General features: G+C 35.4%; 2 protein-coding genes across 2 annotated transcripts; both read left to right on the top strand.

Annotated features, from left to right (window-relative positions):
• Positions 1–8,873: 8,873 nt before the first annotated feature.
• On the top strand, positions 8,874–10,313 carry LOC122589784 (2-oxoglutarate-dependent dioxygenase DAO-like). The gene is made up of 3 exons (XM_043762106.1): positions 8,874–9,294; positions 9,373–9,697; positions 9,777–10,313. The coding sequence occupies exons 1-3, from the start codon at positions 8,933–8,935 to the stop codon at positions 10,029–10,031; spliced, it is 942 nt and encodes a 313-aa protein (XP_043618041.1). The 5' UTR covers positions 8,874–8,932; the 3' UTR covers positions 10,032–10,313.
• An 8,083-nt stretch (positions 10,314–18,396) lies between these two features.
• LOC122586405 (valine N-monooxygenase 1-like) lies at positions 18,397–20,315 on the top strand. Its single transcript, XM_043758399.1, has 2 exons — positions 18,397–19,299; positions 19,680–20,315. Exons 1-2 carry the CDS (start codon positions 18,397–18,399, stop codon positions 20,313–20,315), a joined length of 1,539 nt encoding a protein of 512 aa, XP_043614334.1.
• Positions 20,316–21,009: the final 694 nt, after the last annotated feature.

The following is a 21,009-nucleotide window of genomic DNA, read 5'->3' as shown; positions in this document are numbered from 1 at the left end:
ACGTTGGAAGAACTCGAAACGAAGATGTGGTTAATTTCGTTTGCTAAATTCGTTTGAGAAAACGAAGTTAGCGACAGTAAGGGTGTCGGGAGGTTGATTTTCAGAGAAAAGAATCAAACAAAACGATCTCGAACCTTCGATAAGAAATCGATTGGCTCTGATACCACTTGTAAGTCCCTCGATAGCTATAGATCGCTCTCGAGATCGTCTATGATTATGTCGTGAGTGCGGAATCCTCACGAGATAACTAGTTTGATTAGTAAACTGGTATATCGCTAATTATCAAGTAAATAATCAGCCGTATTGTGCTATCTTCGTTTCTATAAGCTATAGAACGAACTTAGGTGTCTGGAGTACTTGTATATCGAAGATCTATAATCTTAGGGTATTCGTTCGTATATATATGTTTCAGGTCGAACTGGGCTTGCTGGGCTTTGTTCTTACGAACTTAGCTGCCAGCCCATCTAACGAAGTTAATCTTCGTTTGTACCAAACGAAGTTTATCTTCGTTTGCCTCTAACGAAGATATACTTTATCTTCGTTAGATGTAATACTTGGTTATATTCCTAAGTGTTTCATCTTAAGGAATCCTAACACATATTATGTTTGTACTTGTATATCACACAACAAACATCATACATAACACATATATATATACAACTCCAAAACATGTAATCGATCATTACCAAAACATAAAGTCCATAATCTATCAATTACATATATAGATACGACATAAATTAACATAATGTCTCAATCTAAACAACATATTAAATCTAAGTTGCTGTTGTCACATCAACGTGCATCAACACCATGAGAACGCATTTCATATTCAGGTTAAATGAATTTAAAATAGTTTTTAGTAACAATAAAGTTTACCTATTTAACACGATTCATTAAATTTATAAATACATAATGTTCATCTTGATTACTAAAGTAATAAAGTTTAAAATGTCATCATATAGTTAAAAGATTAAAAAAACAAAAGATTTATCAGTATGAGAAAGTTGTGTGAAATGTTAACTCTAGATATACTGAAAAATGTCGATATATTCGAGTGGTTAAGAGGATAGACTCAAAATCTATCTTATAATTAAAGATGAAGGTTGAGAGTATACTTGTCAGTAGGGGTATAAACAAGTAGAGCCAAGTCCGAGCTTGACAGTTGTAACAACCGCCTTAGAAATGTTTTAAATAAGTTTATGGAGTCATATTTCGCCATAGAATGATTAGCCAATTCAATTTAATTTAAGTTCATGATATATGTTAGTTTCAAATACGTGTTTACATGAAGGTCAAATTGATCTTAAACCCTTATTTAAATGACAAGTTTATAATTTAATACGATAAATTACTAGAATTCGAGCCGTAAGCATTTGTGTTAATAAAAGTTCTAGTTCAAAATGTTTGTAAATGGCCCTTGTATTTATGGAGTTCACTTAATAAGGGAAAGGTATATAAAGAAGGAAATGGAACCCTAGTGAGAGAAACACAACTATTCATCATCTTCTCCATCTTTCTTCACTCTCTCTCTAAAAACACACACTTCCAGCCACCATTTTCACACACAAAATTCATCTTTTGATTTTGGATTGTTAAACCAAAATCATTTGTACTTCTAGAATCCTTGTGATAATCAAAACACATTTCTGAAATCAAATTTCAGGTAACAACAACAAATTTTGAGTTTTTGATCAAATTAAAAGTGTACTTTTTTTCAAGTTTATGTTCTTGATGATTTGGTCCAATTTTTGAATGAAAAACGTGTTAATAGCTAATGGGTTTGTGTCTAAATGTGTCTATTAACCGTTTTATGAACAAATTTGGGTCATAACATGCTTTAATCTACAAAACCCATTTTTGAAAATGAGGGAAAACTTGTTCTTGATGTGCCACGCCTTATTCATGTTATAGATGGTCTTGAAATGGTTAAAAGTGTTATTGGTTAGTGTTATTATGTATACATGTACTAGTTTGATGTTGTAACAAGTCCCGGAATCGATCTAGATCTTAGTGTGTTGATTAAAGTTCGAGTTTCAGCCTGTTTGGCAGCTAAAACGATCTCCCTGGGACGATCCTGAGCCCAAGATCGTCCTGGGCAATCCTTGATTCTTGGTTCTTGCTCGTTTGTTCTTATGTGATGTTGTGGTGTGTTGGAACGTTTAATGGGTAACCAATCCTTTGGATTGGTTTAGCTCAAACACTTGATCTTGAAACGATCTTGTGCACTTGATTCAACTTGATGACACTAGGACGATCTGGAGGCTATTAGTAAGACGATCTTGAGGCTAGCATGAAGGACGATCTTGACAAGCAATCACCTAGGACGATCCTGACTCCCTTTCTCTTGGAACGATCTTGAACTAAGCTTAACCTAAAACGATCTTGGAGCAGCAGCTAGGATGATCTTGAGATGAAAATGGGACGATCTTGGCTGGCTGAAACACTAGGACGATCTTGCTACTTGTCTAGTGGGACGATCTTGTAACCTAAACCTTAAAATGACTTCGAGCAATCATAAAATAACACGTACATGATCTATAACATACCATACATGATCATTTGACACCAAACCAAGTTCATAACATCATTATCATACGATTAAACACCTTAAAGGCTACTTATTAACATCAAGCTAAATAAAGAATCGATCTAGAGGAACGAGTATAATGCAAACCCTAAATTGAATATACGAGAACATGTTCTATCTTGCATCATTAAAGTACGAGTCCTATGAAACAACTAAATCGAGTTCTTAAAGTTAAAGTTCATTATCTAAAGACACGTTCAACTCTGTATCATGGTAATCACTTGTGTGTGAGTTCTAAGACGTTCATATCGAGACCAGTTCAAGTACTTAAAGTCCATTTAAACACTTTTCGAGTCAAAACGTTCAAAGATCTTCAAAGGACCAAATCATCAGTTCATCAAGGACAACTCAGTGAATAATTAATCACAAGAACTAATACATATGTTTATTTATGATCAATGACTTGCGATTAGGTTGACACGAGGACGTATTTGGATACAAATAGATATAACTCATTTATATCTGTGCTTGTTCTCTGTGCTTGTAAACTACGCTTGTACCGGATCACTATGAGTCTTCATAGCCCCTTTTTCTTTACTTATGTTTTGGGGTGAAAGGAATACTACATATGCTTTTATATATGCCGTAACTGCTTTTATTACTCTTTGGCTAACTAACTACTTGTGACATACCAGCCAGTCCTGTTGAGGATTATGTGTGCTCGCTTATACATACTAGCCGGTCCTGTTGAGGATTGTGTGTGCTCGCTTATACATATTAGCCGGTCCTGTTGAGGATTGTGTGTGCTCGCTTTATACATTTTAGCCGGTCCTTATGAGGATTGTGTGTGCTCGCTTACTTATGTGCAAGTTGGTCTCTAACCACTACATACTACTTTATACTTGAATTCTATTGACGGCATAAAACTCATTTATACAACTTGTTTATATACTCAAACCTACGAACTCACCAACTTTTGTGTTGACTCATTTAAGTATTCCTTTCAGGAAATCAAGCGAATCGTGGCTAGGATGGGTAGCATGGGACTTTTAGCAGACAGCAGGCTAGGTTATGAAGTTTGCATGCTCTTGTTTATGCTTGATGGCAATACGCCTAACCGTTTCCCCTGCGTGGGAACTTATCTTATCTTTATTTGAATGCTCGATTGAACATGTGTGGGATGACTTCTCTTATGCTTATTTGACTATGTAACGACTATTTATGCCTATTCTATGCACTCATTTAGTATTCCTATGTAACATCCATGTGCGCGTGTGCTTTATCTTACATCCCGAGTTTTCCGCCTTAGTCGGGGTGTTACAGATTGGTATCAGAGCCGTGGTTATAGTGAATTAGGTGGATTTGCCTAGACTATAACTTAGGAACCGCACGTAGCATGCATGGTAGGAATTGTGTGTGCATTCAATCTCTATGGATCTTATCTATATCTGCGATATTCACGCTATTGTATTCATTCATGCGCAGACCTTAGGACCATGCTACCTTGCCACATGTACTCATGCTATTAGTATTCGTACTATGAGATGTGATTAAATCTAAATAATGATAATTAGTTAGCGAAATGATGTGTTGTTAGCAAGAAAGTATGGCGATATATCATCACAGAAAAGCCAAATCAACTTTTCGCGTGTGGTATATTTTCTATGGACTTGATGGAAACATGGATCGTGCCTAAGATGGTTAGAGTGTGGTAGCAACTCTGGCATGTTCAATAGGTGTTGGTCGGGTGGAGGGTTAGCCACTGGTACACCCTGTATACATACCTTTGCCAATACCTAGGGAGCATATCAGTATCGTGAACTGACCTTGCATTAGATGTACTAGAGGTGTAGAGGGTTGCCGTTGGTACACCCTGTATACATACACCGCTAGTGCAACGGATGTAGGTGTTAGATCCGGACCGCATTTTGGCTGTCAAAAGCTAATTGGATTTAAAAATTAAATTTAAATTGAAATGGTTATGTTATTCACCTTGCGAACTATCCTTCATGAATTGAGTATCTTATTGTAATATTACTTTGTACTGCATGATTGATATGATGATAATGTTCACCTTCAGATATAATACTTGATTTCTTGAGTTACATGCGATAATGAAAGTATAAATGTATAGGATTCTAGAAAACTAACATGAGTGTGTTGAGAGTGCGTAATTGACGACACGAACGACTATTTCCTCATTCTAACGCCAATCCCATCTTTTCCTAATATAGGAAAATGGTGCGAACAAGAGCAAACCCGAATGTCAAAGTTCAAGATAATGACGTTGGTCGTGGTAATCCTGGAGGTGGTCGTGGCAACCCGAGAGGAGGTCATGGAGGTCAGCAAGGAAGAGGCCATGGTAGAGGTCGTGGTGGCCGTGGTGATGGCATGGGTCACGTTGAGAACCCTGATTTGGCCACTATCATTGCTGAACAGTTGGCGGCTTCAATGCCTACTATTATCGAACAAGTGACTGCCGCAATGGGTGCTGTTCCGAATCAGAACCGAAGAGCCCTGAAGTTGAAGCTGAACCAGTAAGAGTTGCACCGCAACAAGTGAATCAAGAACCAGAAAATATTGACCCCGAAGTGGAGTTTGTTGGGGAAGGTGTGTATGTGGACCCTGGACCCAGAAGGTTTCCCAGGAATGAGGAGTATGCTGTGGAGAGAAGAGGTTGCAGTTACACCGAGTTTAAGAAATGTGGTCCACCGGATTATAATGGAAGAGGAGGGGCAGGCGTGTTTATGAAGTGGTTGGAGAAATTGGAAGCAGTCATGGACATAAGTGAATGTCCATCTCATCAGAGAGTCAGATTCACTGGAGGTTCATTCACCGATGATGCACTGTCATGGTGGAACACCTTGCTAGGAGCCCGTGGAAGAACTGCTACTTTGGAAACACCATGGGATCAGTTTAAAGAGATGATGAAGAACCGCTTTTGTCCACTGAATAAGATGCAAAAGATTGAGCAAGAATTTTGGCACCACACCATGGTAGGATCCGGTCATGCAGAGTATACTAGCAAGTTTCAAGAGTTGGCTAGATTGGTACCTCACTTGGTGACTTCTGAGTCGAAGCTGATTGAGAGATACATTTATGGTCTCATTCCTCAGATCCGTAACACTATGACTGGCATTCCTCCTTACTCAATTGAAGAAGCCATACGAAGGACTAGTGCTATGACTGACGACTTGGTTAGGGCTGGAACACTGTCTAAGTCTGCAGAGAAGAAAAGAGACTTTGGTGAAACCAGTAGCAGGAGGGATTTCAGAACTGATAAGAGGGTCAAAGTTGGAAAGGTGTTTGCAGCATTCGAACCTGGACAGAAGGCGTATGTTGGCCAATTCCCTCAGTGTGCTACTTGCACTTATCATCATTCAACAGTAGTGCCATGTCGATTTTGTCGGAACTGCCAGAAGTTTTGGCATTTGGCTAGAGATTGCAGAGCAGCCCGAGTTCCTGCAGCACCAAATCCTCCAGTTAATCCAAGAGCTTGTTATGAGTGTAGTAGCACTGAGCAATACCGCAATGCTTGCCCAAGAATTGTTAGGCGACCCGCCGCAGCCGCAGCCAATCAGAATCCCCTACAGATTGAAGCACCAAACCCACCAAGAGCTAACCAAGCCCAGCAGGCCAGGGGCCGAGTCTTTGCTTTGAATGCTGTGGAAGCTGCTAACGATCCGAACGTTGTCACGGGTACATTTCTCTTAAACAATCATCTAGCTACTGTGTTATTAGATTCGGGTGCCGACTACAGCTTTATCTCCACTAACTTTGTGTGCACTATTAATGTGAAATCCATTCGTACTCATGCATGTTATGAAATAGAGGTAGCTAGTGGTGGAATCTCTAAACTTGACCAAATTGTGCCTAAATGTGTGCTAACACTCAATACTCATTCATACTATATAGACTTAGTCCCATTTGAAATGGGTAGCTTTGATGTAATAGTGGGGATGGATTGGTTATCCCTGGTAGATGCTACCATTGTATATCGCGCAAAAATCCTTAAAATACCCTTAAGTGGGGGAGACATACTAGAAATCCAAGGTGAACGACCCGAGTCTCACAGACGAAACCTAATGAGCACGGCAACCGAAGTAATCAAACTAGCCGATATTCCAATAGTCCGTGATTTTCCCGATGTATTTCCTGATGACGTTCAAGGATTGCCTCCGTCTCGACAAATTGAATTTCGAATTGACCTCTGACCTAATGCAACACCAGTAGCAAAGGCACCATACCGTTTAGCTCCTTCTGAAATGCAAGAACTCGCGACACAGTTACAAGAGCTACAAGACAAGGGTTTCATTCGATCAAGTTCTTCACCCTAGGGTGCACCGGTATTATTTGTTAAGAAGAAAGACGGATCTTTTCGCATGTGCATCGACTATCGTGAGCTAAACAAGTTAACGGTTAAGAATCGATATCCCTTACCGCGCATTGATGATCTATTCGATCAGTTGCAAGGCGCAAAGTACTTCTCGAAAATCGATCTTCGTTCAGGCTACCATCAACTAAGAGTTTGTGAAGAAGACGTGCCAAAGACAGCATTTAGCACAAGATATGGACACTTCGAGTTTCTAGTGATGCCATTTGGATTAACAAATGCGCCTGCTGTTTTTATGGACCTGATGAATCGCGTATGTAAGCCCTACTTAGATCAGTCCATCATAGTTTTCATTGACGATATCCTTATCTACTCGAAGACTAAGAAAGAGCATGAAGTTCATCTGAGAGAAGCGTAAGAACTTCTGAGAGCTGAAAAGTTGTACGGAAAATTCTCGAAATGTGAATTTTGGTTAGAAGAGGTGAAGTTTTTGGGTCATGTAGTTGACAAGGATGGAATAAAGGTTGATCCCGGTAAGATAGCAGCAGTAGAGAATTGGAGGAGGCCAGAGACACCGACAGAGATCAGACAATTTGTTGGATTGGCAGGTTACTACCGACGATTTATCGAGAACTTCTCAAAGATAGCTCAACCACTTACACTATTGACCCACAAAGATAGAAGTTTTGATTGGGGAGAGAAACAGGAAGAAGCTTTCAGAATTTTGAAGGAGAGACTATGTAATGCGCCGGTCTTAAGTCTTCCAGAAGGAACCGAAGATTTTATTTTTTATTGCGACGCGTCAGGTCAAGGCTTAGGATGTGTGCTGATGCAACGAGGCAAGGTTATTGTATATGCCTCTCGCCAATTGAAGATTCATGAGAAGAATTACACGACACACGATTTGGAGTTAGGAGCTATCGTTTTTGCACTCAAATGTTGGAGACACTATCTATACGGGACGAAGAGTGTGATATATACGGATCATAAGAGCCTTCAGCATATCTTCACTCAGAAAGATCTTAATATGCGCCAGAGACGATGGCTAGAGTTGTTTAGCGACTACGATTGTGAGATTCGATATCATCCAGGAAAGGCAAATTATTTTTCATTTGCTTATTAAATAGACACTTATATTTTAAACTCAATCATAAATTTTAGCATATCAAAAGAAATCTTTTTTTATTTTAGTTAAAGATATATAATATCCTTAAAATAATATCTTTAAAGTTCTCCCAATAGATTATTATATATACAACCTAAATCTTTATTAATCATTCTCATTCATATTATTTCTCTCATTCTTAATTTCAATAAACAAATCAAATTCAGTTTTTCTTATAACTAAAAAGAGTATATTTAGGGTACACCTGACATCCCTTAAAACTATTTTTTTCTTAAAATTATCTTCTAATTATGTACAACCTCTCTCCTTTTTGTTTTTTTTAAAAAAAATTGTTTTATTTTTTATTTGTTTATTAAATAGATAATTATATTTAAAATTCTATCATAAATTTTTTTCTATCCCAACTAATCTTTTAAATTTTAAAGATATATAATATCTTTAAAACTTTTTTAATAAATTATTATATATACAACTTAAATTTTTATTATATATTCTCATTCGTACTCGGTATTATTTTTCTTCTTACTATATTTAATAAACAAAATCAAATTCAGTGAATTCTCAACTAAAAAACAAACGATTTTTTTTATATCACTTTAATTTTATTTTAGGTATTTTGTTAGTATTTATTTATTATTCGATATTCAAATGTAAAGTTATTACTATTTTTCATCCGTTTCAGTTTAGTTGTTCCATTATGTTTTCTACTTTTATTATAAAAGAGATTATTTTTTTTAATTTATTTTGTTTATGTTTTATTGTTTTTCATGTATCTATTATTTTGATATTAACATAAGTTAAGACTATCGAGGAGCCTGAAAACTATTAATTTAAGCCAATCTTCACAAAACGTGATACAAGTATTCACCCACAATCTCTCCCCTACTCTTTTGCTTTATAAATACCAATAGCTTTGTTGGCTAATTTCAGCAAACAATAACAGAAGATGGGTGCCAACACTATTATTAACGATGATGCAAGTATTCCGGTGATCGATCTGCAGGATTTCCCAAACCAATCATCGAAATTGTTAGCTGCGTGTGAAGAATGGGGCTGTTTTAGGCTGGTCAACTTCAATGAAATACTTCCCAAGACACTGATGCTGGAGATGCAGGCGGTGGCCCGGTCAATTTGTGAGTTGCCGGAGGAGATCAAGCGCCGGAACATCGACCACGAAGTCCCTGAAGATGGATATGCTGCTCCGACGCCCAAACACCCATTGTACGAGGCGATAGGAATGCAGGACTTAACGTCAACTCGTGGTGTTGACCTTTTTTGCTCTCAATTGGATGCCACGCCTCAGCAAAGGTATACATAAAACACATACAATATATATATATGTATGTATATATATGATTTTTTTTTGTGTGTGTGTTTTTGTTTCAGAGAGACGATTAGAAAATATGCTGAAGCTTTAGATCAGGTTGCTAGGGAGATCGTAAAGAAAATGGGTGAAAGCTTAGGGGCGAAAAGTGAAAACCTAGAATTCGAGAATTGGAAATGCAAAAGCAGGATAAACAAATACCATTTCACCCCTCAAAGTTTTGGAAGCTTGGGTGGGCCGGTGCACACAGACTCTGGTATCCTCACCCTCGTCCATGATGATGAGGAAGGCGTTGGTGGTATGGAAGCTATGAGCCCCTCTGGCGACTTCGTCCCCTTCGATCCATGGCCCGGCACCCTTTCTATTCTCATTGCTGACATGGCAACGGTAACCATATATATATATCTATATGTTTATAAATATATATTATTAGAACTAACGAACTAAGTAAGTAAACTATTGGAAGGTGTGGAGCAATGGAAGATTTCGCAATGTTAGGCACAGGATTGTAAGCAAAGATGGAAAGTCACGGGTGTCGGTTACATCGTTCGTTACAGGACTAGCTGAGATACTTGAACCGTTACCAGACCTTGTGGACGATCATCACCCTCGCTTGTTCCTCCCTATCGATTGTCAAGGCTACAGGAAACTGAGGTACTCAAAGAATTTGCACGATGGTGAAGCTCTTGCGCTCTTGAAACCCGACCACATTCAAACTTGAAGTGGCGGTGAGGTGTCAAGGTGGTTTGAGCACGAATAATGAAAGCTTCTTTCAATGGGATGGGATGCATGAATGAATGAATAAAAGCTTCTTAATTTCTGTTTGTTTGTCTTGCTGGTCTTGGGGTTAATTAGTTTAGCCTCTTGATTTTTCATTTCTGTCACTCGGGTGTGTTAATTAGTTGCATCTTTTTAATTACCTACTTTTGTTATTGTATGTGCCTAGTCATAGGCTGAAATTTCCAGTTCAATAATGCATCCTATTAATTAAGACCCTTGGTAATTATGTTGTGGTGGTGTTGTGAGCCCAAAATGCTCCAAATTTTTCAGTTTTCTCCCAAAATTATAGTTACAAAATTCTACATATCGGACATTCGACCCATGAAATAACTAGATCAATACCCGGTCGGTGATCGGGTTACCAAGTAAATTTATAAGCATTTTATTCAGAAATAAAATTTATTATGAAATCGAGTATAATGTTAAATAAAGTCATAAATTTGCACAACTTTTGATATAAGATATATAGAGCCGGTTTGATATATATTAAGATTGCCAATACTTGACTTTACCCGAAATTTGATTTGAAACCGACTCAGAAAACTGGGTTAGGGTTGTGAATCTCGACCTAGTAACCTGCCAACTTGACTTTTTGTGGGCCAGGGTTGGGTTGACCATTTGGTTTAATAAGTCAATTTGTTAACCTAAATATAATTTAATTTATATAATGTTTTTTAATAGGTCAATCCATCAACTTACTTGATCCAAAACCCACAACTCATTTTGATTTCAATTCAATCCGTCAACCCACCAATCTATATTACTTGAGGTCAACTCACTAACCCATTTAACATGTCAACCCACCAATCCATGTGATATGAAATTAACCCACTAACCCAATGCAAACCCAATTTTTTTGTGTTGGTGGCCGGGTTCGGTTTGACAGCAGGTTGAGATTTTCAATTCGATTTTGATATCAAGTCAGCTTCAGGTTGGTTATTTTCAACCCGTTAATCCAAATCAGTTAACCTAAACCTGTTATAATTATGTAAATAATTATAAACATATTTATTTTAGCTTTTGTTCTATATAAAGTTATTCATCCGTGCATTGGAAATTTTAAAGTCGATCTTTGGTGAAGTGGACCATCGTCACCCTCACCCGATTTCATATGTAAAATTTATAAGCATCATTTTTAAATTTGATTTAACTAAAAAGTTAAATCTTTTGAAAAATTATTAACCATGTTACGCATTGTGGGGATACGATTCTTATTTATATTTTCGCACCGTATTTATACATTGTATCTGTAATATCTATAATTTCCAATTTTGATTCTTGATTTTCGATATTGATTTTGGTTTCACATTTCATGTTTAGAATTGACCAACTCTAAATTGAAGTAAGCTATTGTTTGTTAATTGAACATCCTTACTTTTCCCTGTATTTCATTTCAGATGGAATTACCAATTAATAGAGAAATAAGGTTATCTTGAAGTTCCAAATGGTATTAAAATTAAAAGGCATGTTTTTTTAATATTATTATGGTTCTAAATTTAATAAAAGTACATTAAATACCTTAAATACTGGTCACATTTTATAAAAACAAAATTTCAATTGTAAATACCATACGTTTAAGTAATTACAGTTTACAACATAGTTATGTTAGTTAAATACATCTACTGGTACTAAATTAATATTGTGATTAAAAAAATAAATAAATAAAATTATTCAATATATAAACCTAAAAGAGTTGTATATTCATTAACTTTCTAATATTAGTCTATAAATGACTTTTATTTTTATGCTGAGGTTTACTTTTTTAGTTTATTTTGAAAGGTAAAAAATAAAGAGTAAGTATTAATATTTTTTTAGGGAAATGCTAAATACAGCCCCTAAGGGCTGTATTTAACGTGCATAAAAAAACTTGTACCTTCCATATTAAAAGTCTGCCTCCTGATTTTCAAGGTAAATGTACAAACAATTTATGCACCTTAAACACAGCCCTAAGGGTTGTATTTAGCAAACCCCATATTTTTATGTTATTATAAATATTTATGGTGATACTTTGAAATGAGAAGTGTTATGTTTTTTTTAATGATATAAACTCAAATGTCATATAAATTGTTAAGTAAAATGTAATTAATTATGAAATTGTGATTGATGAGTATGTTGTTACTGATCATTGTCGTGTTTCTTTTTTGGTACACAAATTCAAAACTTCTAAGAATAATTAGCATTAGTATTATTAATATGCAATTAAATAGTTACCATGTTTATTATCTTTTGACTTTTAAATTTGAGAAAGTTGACTTTGAATTTCAAAGGTCAAGATTTAAAAGCTTATGATTTTCAATGGCCAAGATCAAAAGTTTAAAATATTTTTTTCTCTTAGCTGTGGTGGCCATATATATATATAATATATATATCAGGAAAACCTCAATAAATTCCTAATACCGGATCAAACTATTTTATCAATTTAACGAGATATTATTATATCAATAAATTAATAGTATATTAATTTAAAAAATTCATGTATGACGTCAAACTTGAGGATGATCCGGTAGCACTTTGAACCGATCACTTAGAAAAAAGCATTGTAAGTAACAATAACAAATACATGAAGATAACGACTCAACTCTTAAGTGCAATAAATATATGTTTTAAAAAAACTAAAGCATTGTAAGTGACAACAACAATTCACAACCATTTTTTTGCAATACATGAAGATAATGCCTCAACTCTTAAGTGTAATAAAAATATTTTTTGAAAAAAACTAATGATAGATTTAAAGTTAAATATGAGAACAAATGATTAAAAAGGTAAAGCAACTCTCGATGCGGTCTTTCACAAAAAACAAATAATTTTTTTTTTACTAAACAATTTTAGAATATTTTACGAACTATTAATTTATAGTTTCGTCGAGACTAGTATATTTACACTATTATTTCAAAAAAGTCATTATCTTATTATTTTATTGATTGAGGTCTAACCAGACAAATCATTAATTTTATTAAGATTATTATTTTATTAAGTATTATTTTATAGAGGTTCTATTCTAGTTAGATGCATATACACAAACAATTAATTATTCCATCAACAATGAATAATAATTATTATAAAACCTATATTAGATAAGAACTCTTAAATAATATATAAGATATATCTTTGTGGACAGGACAAAGATAATTTCAGGACACCACTTTTATTAGGTCGCTTACTGGGCTTTAAAAACTGAGTTTGCACTATGACTGGAATTTCTATGTAAGTCTAGGTCCTAGTTTAATTCACAAGACACTAAGTGTCTTAGTCTCATGCATCCAGTTTCCATTCGCCAGATCAACTAAAATAACCTAATAAAACACATACTCGTTTGAGTCGATTATTAGTTTCCCATCGAATGTTCAGATATAGATCAAATGATTTCATTAATTATAGACCGGTTAACGTTTTCACAAACAGATTAAATGACTCTAAGGATGTCGGACCAAATGACCCCAAACAAATCAGCATGAAAACCAATAACACAGTTATACTCAAATAAATATGGATCTGTGATTTAGCATAGAAACAGATCAACAAACAACCCTAAACAACAATCAATTCATGTTTACAAATCAGTATGAAAACCAAACAAATGTTAGATCTGCTTTGGAGTGCTAAGGAACCTTAATTTTCGACCTCTTGGCTAGTACTTTCGACATATGTGCGTATGTTATATTTTAGGGTTTATAAGTGGGTATTTATAGGCTACAAGAAAAACCCTAAATTTGCTCACCTACTTCCAGCGGAGCTGGCTATGTCCCCAGCGGTGCTGGACTGCTTCTTGGACGATTCCAGCGGCGCTGGCAGCTCCGTAGTGTCCATATTTTCTTGTTTTCGTTTCAAATCTTCACATTTAACTCGTCCAAACTCCATACTTAATCTCCCTCACTTGATTCTAGTCCAATTAAATGTAATCTCCAACATTGAACCTGTTAACAAGCCTAGTGCCATAAAGTACCAAAATGTATTCAGATAACCATTAGAATTAAACTAATATATTCAGATATAGAACCGATAATAATATGAAGAACTAGTAAACATAGATCTACGATAAACAGTAAATCACACTCCAACATATTCTAACAAAAAAAAGTAAAACAATAAACGTTACATGATCATCACGTTGATCAAAACAAGTATTCAGCCTACTAGCATGACATTATAAGGGAATAATAAATTTTGAAAAGATGAAAGACATTGTTTACCAACTGAAAGTAAATAAAAGAGTAAATCTAGGTTGAAGATGAAGATCGGAAGGTGTAAAAAGCTCCAAAACCTCCTTGGAATCTGCAATGTCGACGTAGAGTTGAATATGGGCGGGTAGGGCTGCTAAATCGGCTCTCTTTTAGGGTTTTTAGGGTTAGTTCGACTTATATAGAGCTGAAAGTCGGTTGCTAATCTGGGTCGCCCTGCGGCACTGGATGAGCTCCCCAACGGTGCTAGGACTGGGCCAACGGCGCTGGGATGGCTACTAGCGGTGCTGTCAGCTGCTGCTGTTCGTACTTCTTTGTTCGGCTCCCGAATCAACTCCTTGTGTCTTGTAGCTTCATAGACCTTCATCTTGAATTACTTGATGCCATTTACCCTCTCTTACATCTCCCGTGAACCTGCATAAACATACGACTCATTAAGTACCGATAGTTCCGAAATATTAACTCATTTTAGACATAGAAATGAGGCCTTTCGATATGTGATGCCATTTACCCTCCCTTGAGGCCTTTCTATTGCAGGTCAGAATTCAAGGCGTCAATCAGCTAATACCGGGAATAGAAGCTCAGGAGAATCAGACAACTTAAGAGCTTTGGTTGTTCAAAGTGATGGCATATATTATTGGAAATCGACTAGTACCGATGATCAGAATCATGCATTCATAGCTGAATTACAAGACTTTGATGGAGGAATGAACGATCTAGTTGATAATTCATTCGACTACACAATGTATGCCAGCACAGATGATCATGATATTTTTCATCAGATGGTAGAAGAGAAACCTGAACCATCAAGTCCAGTAAGAGTTGAATGTAAATGTATGGTTCCAGAAGTTGACGCGGGCTTTATCGCACATCTAGAAGTCCTTCAACAGAAGGAACCACTAAGGAAAACTATTGGGATATGGTTTGTCGATAGTGGATGTTCTAGACATATGACTGGTGACAAGAGACTATTAACAGAGTTTACACCTGTTAAAGGGTCTTATGGTAGTTTTGTTGGTCCCAAGGGTGGTAGTATCTCCGGTATTGGAAAAGTCGTCAATGGGAAGATTAAAATGGATAACATTAACTTTGTTGAGCAGCTAGAGCATAATCTGATGAGTGTGTCTTTAAGATGCGACAAAGGGAATCCAATTCATTTTACTGAAAGGGAAGCCCTGATCTTGGAACCAGGTTATGCAATTCCAGAAGAATAGATCTTGTTGAAAGCTCCAAGAAAGAAGGACATCTATGGTTTGAAATTAGGTGTTGTTGATTCAATGGAGCCAGTATGCCTGCTTACCAAAGCTTCTGTGGACGAATCTCTTCTATGGCATAGAAGAATGGGTCATATCCATTTCAGAAAAATGAACTATATTACAAGCAATGGATTAGTTCTCGGCGTTCCAAATAAGCGATTTATGGTGGAAGATAAATGTGTATCTTGTCTTAAAGGGAAACAAACTAAGAAGCCGCATAAGCCAAAGAATCAGAATTCTATTGCCTCTCCATTTCAGTTGCTGCATATGGCTTTATTTGGACCAGTAAATGCTCGAAGCATATGGTATATGTACTACTGTCTAGTAGTTACTGATGATTACTCTAGATTCTCGTGGGTATTTGTTTTGGTCAAAAATTTACCTAAGATAATCACCTTTGAAGACTTACATTAATTATGTAACCAAACTTTCGATCGTGAGGTTGTGTGCTTAAAGATCTTGAAAGTTCAGTAGACTGAGGTGTCAAAATAATTGCGAAAATGTAGCGTATTTGCCAGATATTGAATAATCACGTAAAAGAATGCTTAAAAGAATGTTTTTATCAAGATAGGACTGTAAAAGTAAAGATCTACTTGTAAAATTTAATAAATGAACATTTAAAGTGCCAAGATCTTGAATAAAAAACGTTAAAATGTAATAATACTTAAAAATTCATTAAGAAACATTATAAAAGCATATAATATGAGTAATTAATGTACTTGAACGTAAATAAAAAGATTACTTTGTAAAAATTGATCTACATTAAGCAAAACGTAAAGATATGAGCGATAATCGTAAGGAAAACGCTATATAAAATATATATATATAGTAAAATGCATAAAAGGAGTAAGAACAACGTGATTTGTTGACGAGGAAAAGCCCTTAATCCTTCTGGATTTCCGGCATAAAAACCCCGGGAGGAAACAATCGTCCCTTCGTGCTACTTTTATTATTATAAATCAAAGATAATTACAATTCGAGAGCCCAAGTGATTGATCTAAGTGTTACAATGATGAAATGTGCTAAGTGTGATGTGTTTACAAAAGAAAATAGGGAGAAATATGTGTTTTTTTCTGGTCTAAGACGAAGTGCCTAAACCTGCAATCACTTGCCCCTTTTATAGAGAAAATAACCAACTATCCTAAAAATCTGGGATCTTGGAGCTGGAAATCAGGGATCTTGAGCAGATTCTTCTCTTTGACTTGATTACTTGGTAAATGGACGTTGTGGAACCATTTCTACACGTTTTCAACATAAATTCTGACTTTGGGGGCAAGTCTACCGTTTTACCTGTTCCTGTATTGCTAAGTCAAAGTAAAATAACAGTCAGATATCTTAGAGCCCTAAGATCTTGAACCACGAAGATCTTGAACCACGAAGATCTTGGACCACGAAGAACTTGGGACCTGAAGATCTTGGAGGTGAAAATCTTAAGCATAACAGTATTCTTCTTGAAGACCAAGGATGAGACCTCTCAGCAGTGCTGGCTCTAAGGGGGTGCAGAGGATGTCGGCGAGCCGGGTCCACTCTCCTCGAGGGCCCACTTTCTTCGAGATAGATATATAGAGATTGTATTTATATATGCTAATTATGATCTCAATTAGATGACAAGATGTGAGTAAAGAGTGTACTTGGTTTTTTGCACTTTGCACAGACTCATTAACATGCATCTGCTATTGAAATTGAAGAAATTATACGAAGGTTGGTGGTTTGGTCACTCTAAAATAAGATACTTTTTTATTATAACCGCCGGAGAAAAGGTTAATTAGATGGTTTAGGAATGGAAGTCAATATATCAAATTTTGGTGAAAGGTAAGTGAAGATATAGTTGTATGCCACAAATATTATTATAAATTATAAATAGCAAATTGTTTGTGAAAGGTGTACAAAAAAAACACCATTTAGGCTTAAAAATTCAAGTTCGCCTTGTCAATATAGTATAATTGAGTTGGTAAACATAATTGTATATGGAGTAACATAAATTGTATATGTATTTATAAGCGAGTAACTCAATAAGTGAAAATAGTGAATTGTATCTGTTTATTGATTGTTTTCAGAATTTTTAAATTATTTAAAAAATTTTATATTCTTACATATTTCTATATTTATAAACTTCGCTTTAGTTTTAGAGGCCTACTTTTTAATCTTGAGCCGGGTCCCAAAATGTTTCAACATTATCGAAGACGGCACTAGTTTCGAATCAGATATGGAAGAGAAGCCTTCTTTAGGACCATCTTTCTTATCTTCTTTTTTCCGCCCATATTTGAATTACAAAATATTGGTGAGTCATCGAACATATTTTGAAATATAAAGATTAATATTGATCGATGAGGAGTAGCTCACATATTTAGCCCGGAGTGTGCTCATCAAATCCACGACACAACATGTAAACCGGTATAAATCACATATATGGACTAGAAACATAATTTGGCCAAAATAATGAACCGGTATAAAAGAGTTCTGAGCTTAAGTTCTTTCTTTTCTTTTTATTTCACGAGACATCAATTTTAAGTCTTTACTCTTACTTTGACAAAGCTGCACATAATTTAACATTATTTTGCATTCATCTTCAAAACTTCATTTTCCTCATAAAACATTTTGATTTTCCTCATAAAAGCATATATTAAGAAGAAACGTGATTATTATTAAATAAACTCCATTACAAAAATAGTCGAAGTCATTCTTCTTAAATAATGGAATACATTATTTGAGGATATGAATCATGTGTTCTGCTAAAGATCATAAAATATATTAAAAAAATGCATTATCTGGAGCTGGGCTTGAGTACTATAAAGCCAGCACGAACATGTAGTATATGTATATCACAACTCAAATCAATATCTTCATTAACTAAAATTGTTGACACAAAATTATGACCATTCAACCCTCCATTATCATGGGCATTATCTTATTTCTCTTGTTCATAAAGCTTGTTAAAAAGAAAAATTCCACTCAACTGCCACCTGGCCCAACCCCTCTTCCATTTATTGGTTCCATGATCCAGTTACATCAAAACAAACCCATCTTCCGATGGATTCACAAGCTCATGGACGACTACAACTCCCCGATCATTTGCCTTCGTCTAGGTCCATCAACCCATGTCATTGCAGTATCTTGCCCAACAATTGCATGTGAGTTTCTCAAAACACAAGATGAAGTATTTGCTTCAAGGCCAGACGCGATATCAGCTTATTTGATAAGTAACAACTATCGTACAACCGTCCTGTCTCCTATAGGAGAACAGTGGAGAATGATGAAAGTAATCGTGAGTGAAAACATGCTCTCATCGTGGGCTCACAAATGGTTCCAACCAAAACGAGATGAAGAAGCTAATCACTTGCTTTGTTACATAAGCAATCAAATTCAAAAAGGTACACTCGTTAATATTCGAATTGCAAGCCAACATTTTTGTGCAAATGTGATCAAGAAGTTGATATTTGGGAAGAGATTCTTCGGGGAAGGCCATGAAGATGGAGGACCAGGTGTCGAAGATATCGAACATATCTCCGCTCTTTTCACCATGCTAAGGTATCTTTATGGGTTTTCCACATCTGATATTTTCCCATGGTTAAGATGGAGAATAGATTTTGACGGCCATGTAAAGATCATGAGGGACGCCATTAAAATTGTTCAAAAGTATCATGATCCTTTGATCGACGAACGAATTCAAGCATGGAAAAATGGAGCTAGAAATGAAGTGAAAGATCTACTTGATAAACTAATAACACTTGAAAATCCAAAACTTACACCTGAGGAGATTAAAGCCCAAATTCTTGTAAGTCTCACTACATCTATCGATATATATATATATATATATATATGTATACACACACATATATAAGCTTAGTTCAAAATTCTATATGCTTTACGTTTGAGAATATCATGAACAATGGGTTTTCTTTGTTCTTTTCCTGTTTTTCTTTTGGATTATATGTTAGGTGGATCAATAACTTTTATGAGCTCAACCGTAGGAATTTCTAGATTTTATTAAAATAACATAAAAATATTTAAAAATTCTTCTTACAATGTATATTGCACATTCAAGGCCATATTACTCTTAATGATTCTTTTATTTTCTACTTACTTCAAATAATATGTATTACCTAGACATTATTATCGATTTCTATTCATTATTTATTTTCTTTCTTTGCATAGGAGCTTATGCTTGCCACAATCGATAACCCCTCTAATGCAGTAGAATGGGTAATGGCAGAGATGATCAAAGAACCTTTGATCCTAAAACGAGCGGTTGAGGAGATTGACAATGTTGTTGGTTGCAATAGGCTTGTTGAAGAGTTAGATGTTCCACAACTTAATTACATAAAAGCATGTATCAAGGAGTCATTCAGGCTACATCCTTACACACCCTTCAACGTTCCACGTCTCGCACTCAAGGATACTATTGTGGCTGGTTACTTCATACCCAAGGGTAGCTATGTGCTAATTAGTAGACTTGGACTGGGAAGGAATCCTAATGTGTGGAACAATCCAATGAGGTTTGATCCAGATCGACATCTAGGGAAGAATGGAAAACAAGTGGCTCTTTCTGATCATGAGTTGAGGTTACTTTCATTTAGCACAGGGAAACGTGGTTGTCCGGGAATGATTTTGGGAACGACCATCACCACAATGTTGTTAGCTAGAATGATTCAAGGATTTTCATGGGAGACACCACAAAATGAGCAACAGGTTAATAGCCTTATTGAAAATCATGATAATATTCTCTTGGCTAAACCACTTGTACTTGTTGCTGAGCCTCGACTCCCACAACATATCTACCCAACAATCTGAAGAAAACAACATCCGTGTTATATGCCTACCTAAATAATCATTGCATTTTAAGTTATTGTTCCTTTTGGTTTTTTATGTTGAAGAATGGAATAAATAAAATCTCTTTATTATAACCTAGGAAATTTACAACCCCGCGTTGCGGGCATCAATTGTCGTGTTAAAAAACTGTGTTATCTAGTATACTTGAGTTGAATTAACAAACATTTTGTCGTGGATAGGTTTGATTAAAAGTTTATCATATCAAATATATATTTATTTAAAGGCAAAACCACAATAGTTTCCGTCTGCGCGTTGCGTGGTTTCAATTAGTTCAATAGCTTTTTGTTATTGATTATTTATGTTTGCTAAAAACTTTGACATATAAAATATATATACTTACTCAAAGTCAATACGACAAAAAAAATTAATAAAAGTTTTTACTATATTGTTTGAAAATCTAGAAACGATTATGTTTTGTTATTGATGATGTGTTCACTATATATGTTTGTTAAAATCATTGACATATGAAATAGATATTTATTCAAAGATAATAGCAAACAATAAATAGCTTTAGTGTATTATTTGAAAACCCAAATGAATAAAAATATGTAAGAAACCAAAAAGTAGCCTGTAATTTTAAGCTTGAAATGATCCAATGTAGTAAAATCTGAATATTGTTATTAAAAAAATAAACGTTTTCAATATAATTATTTGG

This window comes from Erigeron canadensis, chromosome 2 (genome assembly GCF_010389155.1).
Source record: "Erigeron canadensis isolate Cc75 chromosome 2, C_canadensis_v1, whole genome shotgun sequence".
NCBI classification, from domain to species: Eukaryota; Viridiplantae; Streptophyta; class Magnoliopsida; order Asterales; family Asteraceae; genus Erigeron; species Erigeron canadensis.
Note: the sequence above shows the minus strand (reverse complement) of the source record. Positions and strands in the feature narration are given on the sequence as shown.

Excerpts from the sequence above, each read along its gene's own strand:
- LOC122589784 (XM_043762106.1), top strand. The coding sequence starts at position 8,933 with ATGGGTGCCAACACTATTATTAACGATGATGCAAGTATTCCGGTGATC. Across the intron at positions 9,295-9,372 it reads GATGCCACGCCTCAGCAAAG|AGAGACGATTAGAAAATATG; the intron begins GTATACATAAAA and ends TTTTTGTTTCAG. Across the intron at positions 9,698-9,776 it reads TCATTGCTGACATGGCAACG|GTGTGGAGCAATGGAAGATT; the intron begins GTAACCATATAT and ends AACTATTGGAAG.
- LOC122586405 (XM_043758399.1), top strand. The coding sequence starts at position 18,397 with ATGACCATTCAACCCTCCATTATCATGGGCATTATCTTATTTCTCTTG. Across the intron at positions 19,300-19,679 it reads AGATTAAAGCCCAAATTCTT|GAGCTTATGCTTGCCACAAT; the intron begins GTAAGTCTCACT and ends TTCTTTGCATAG.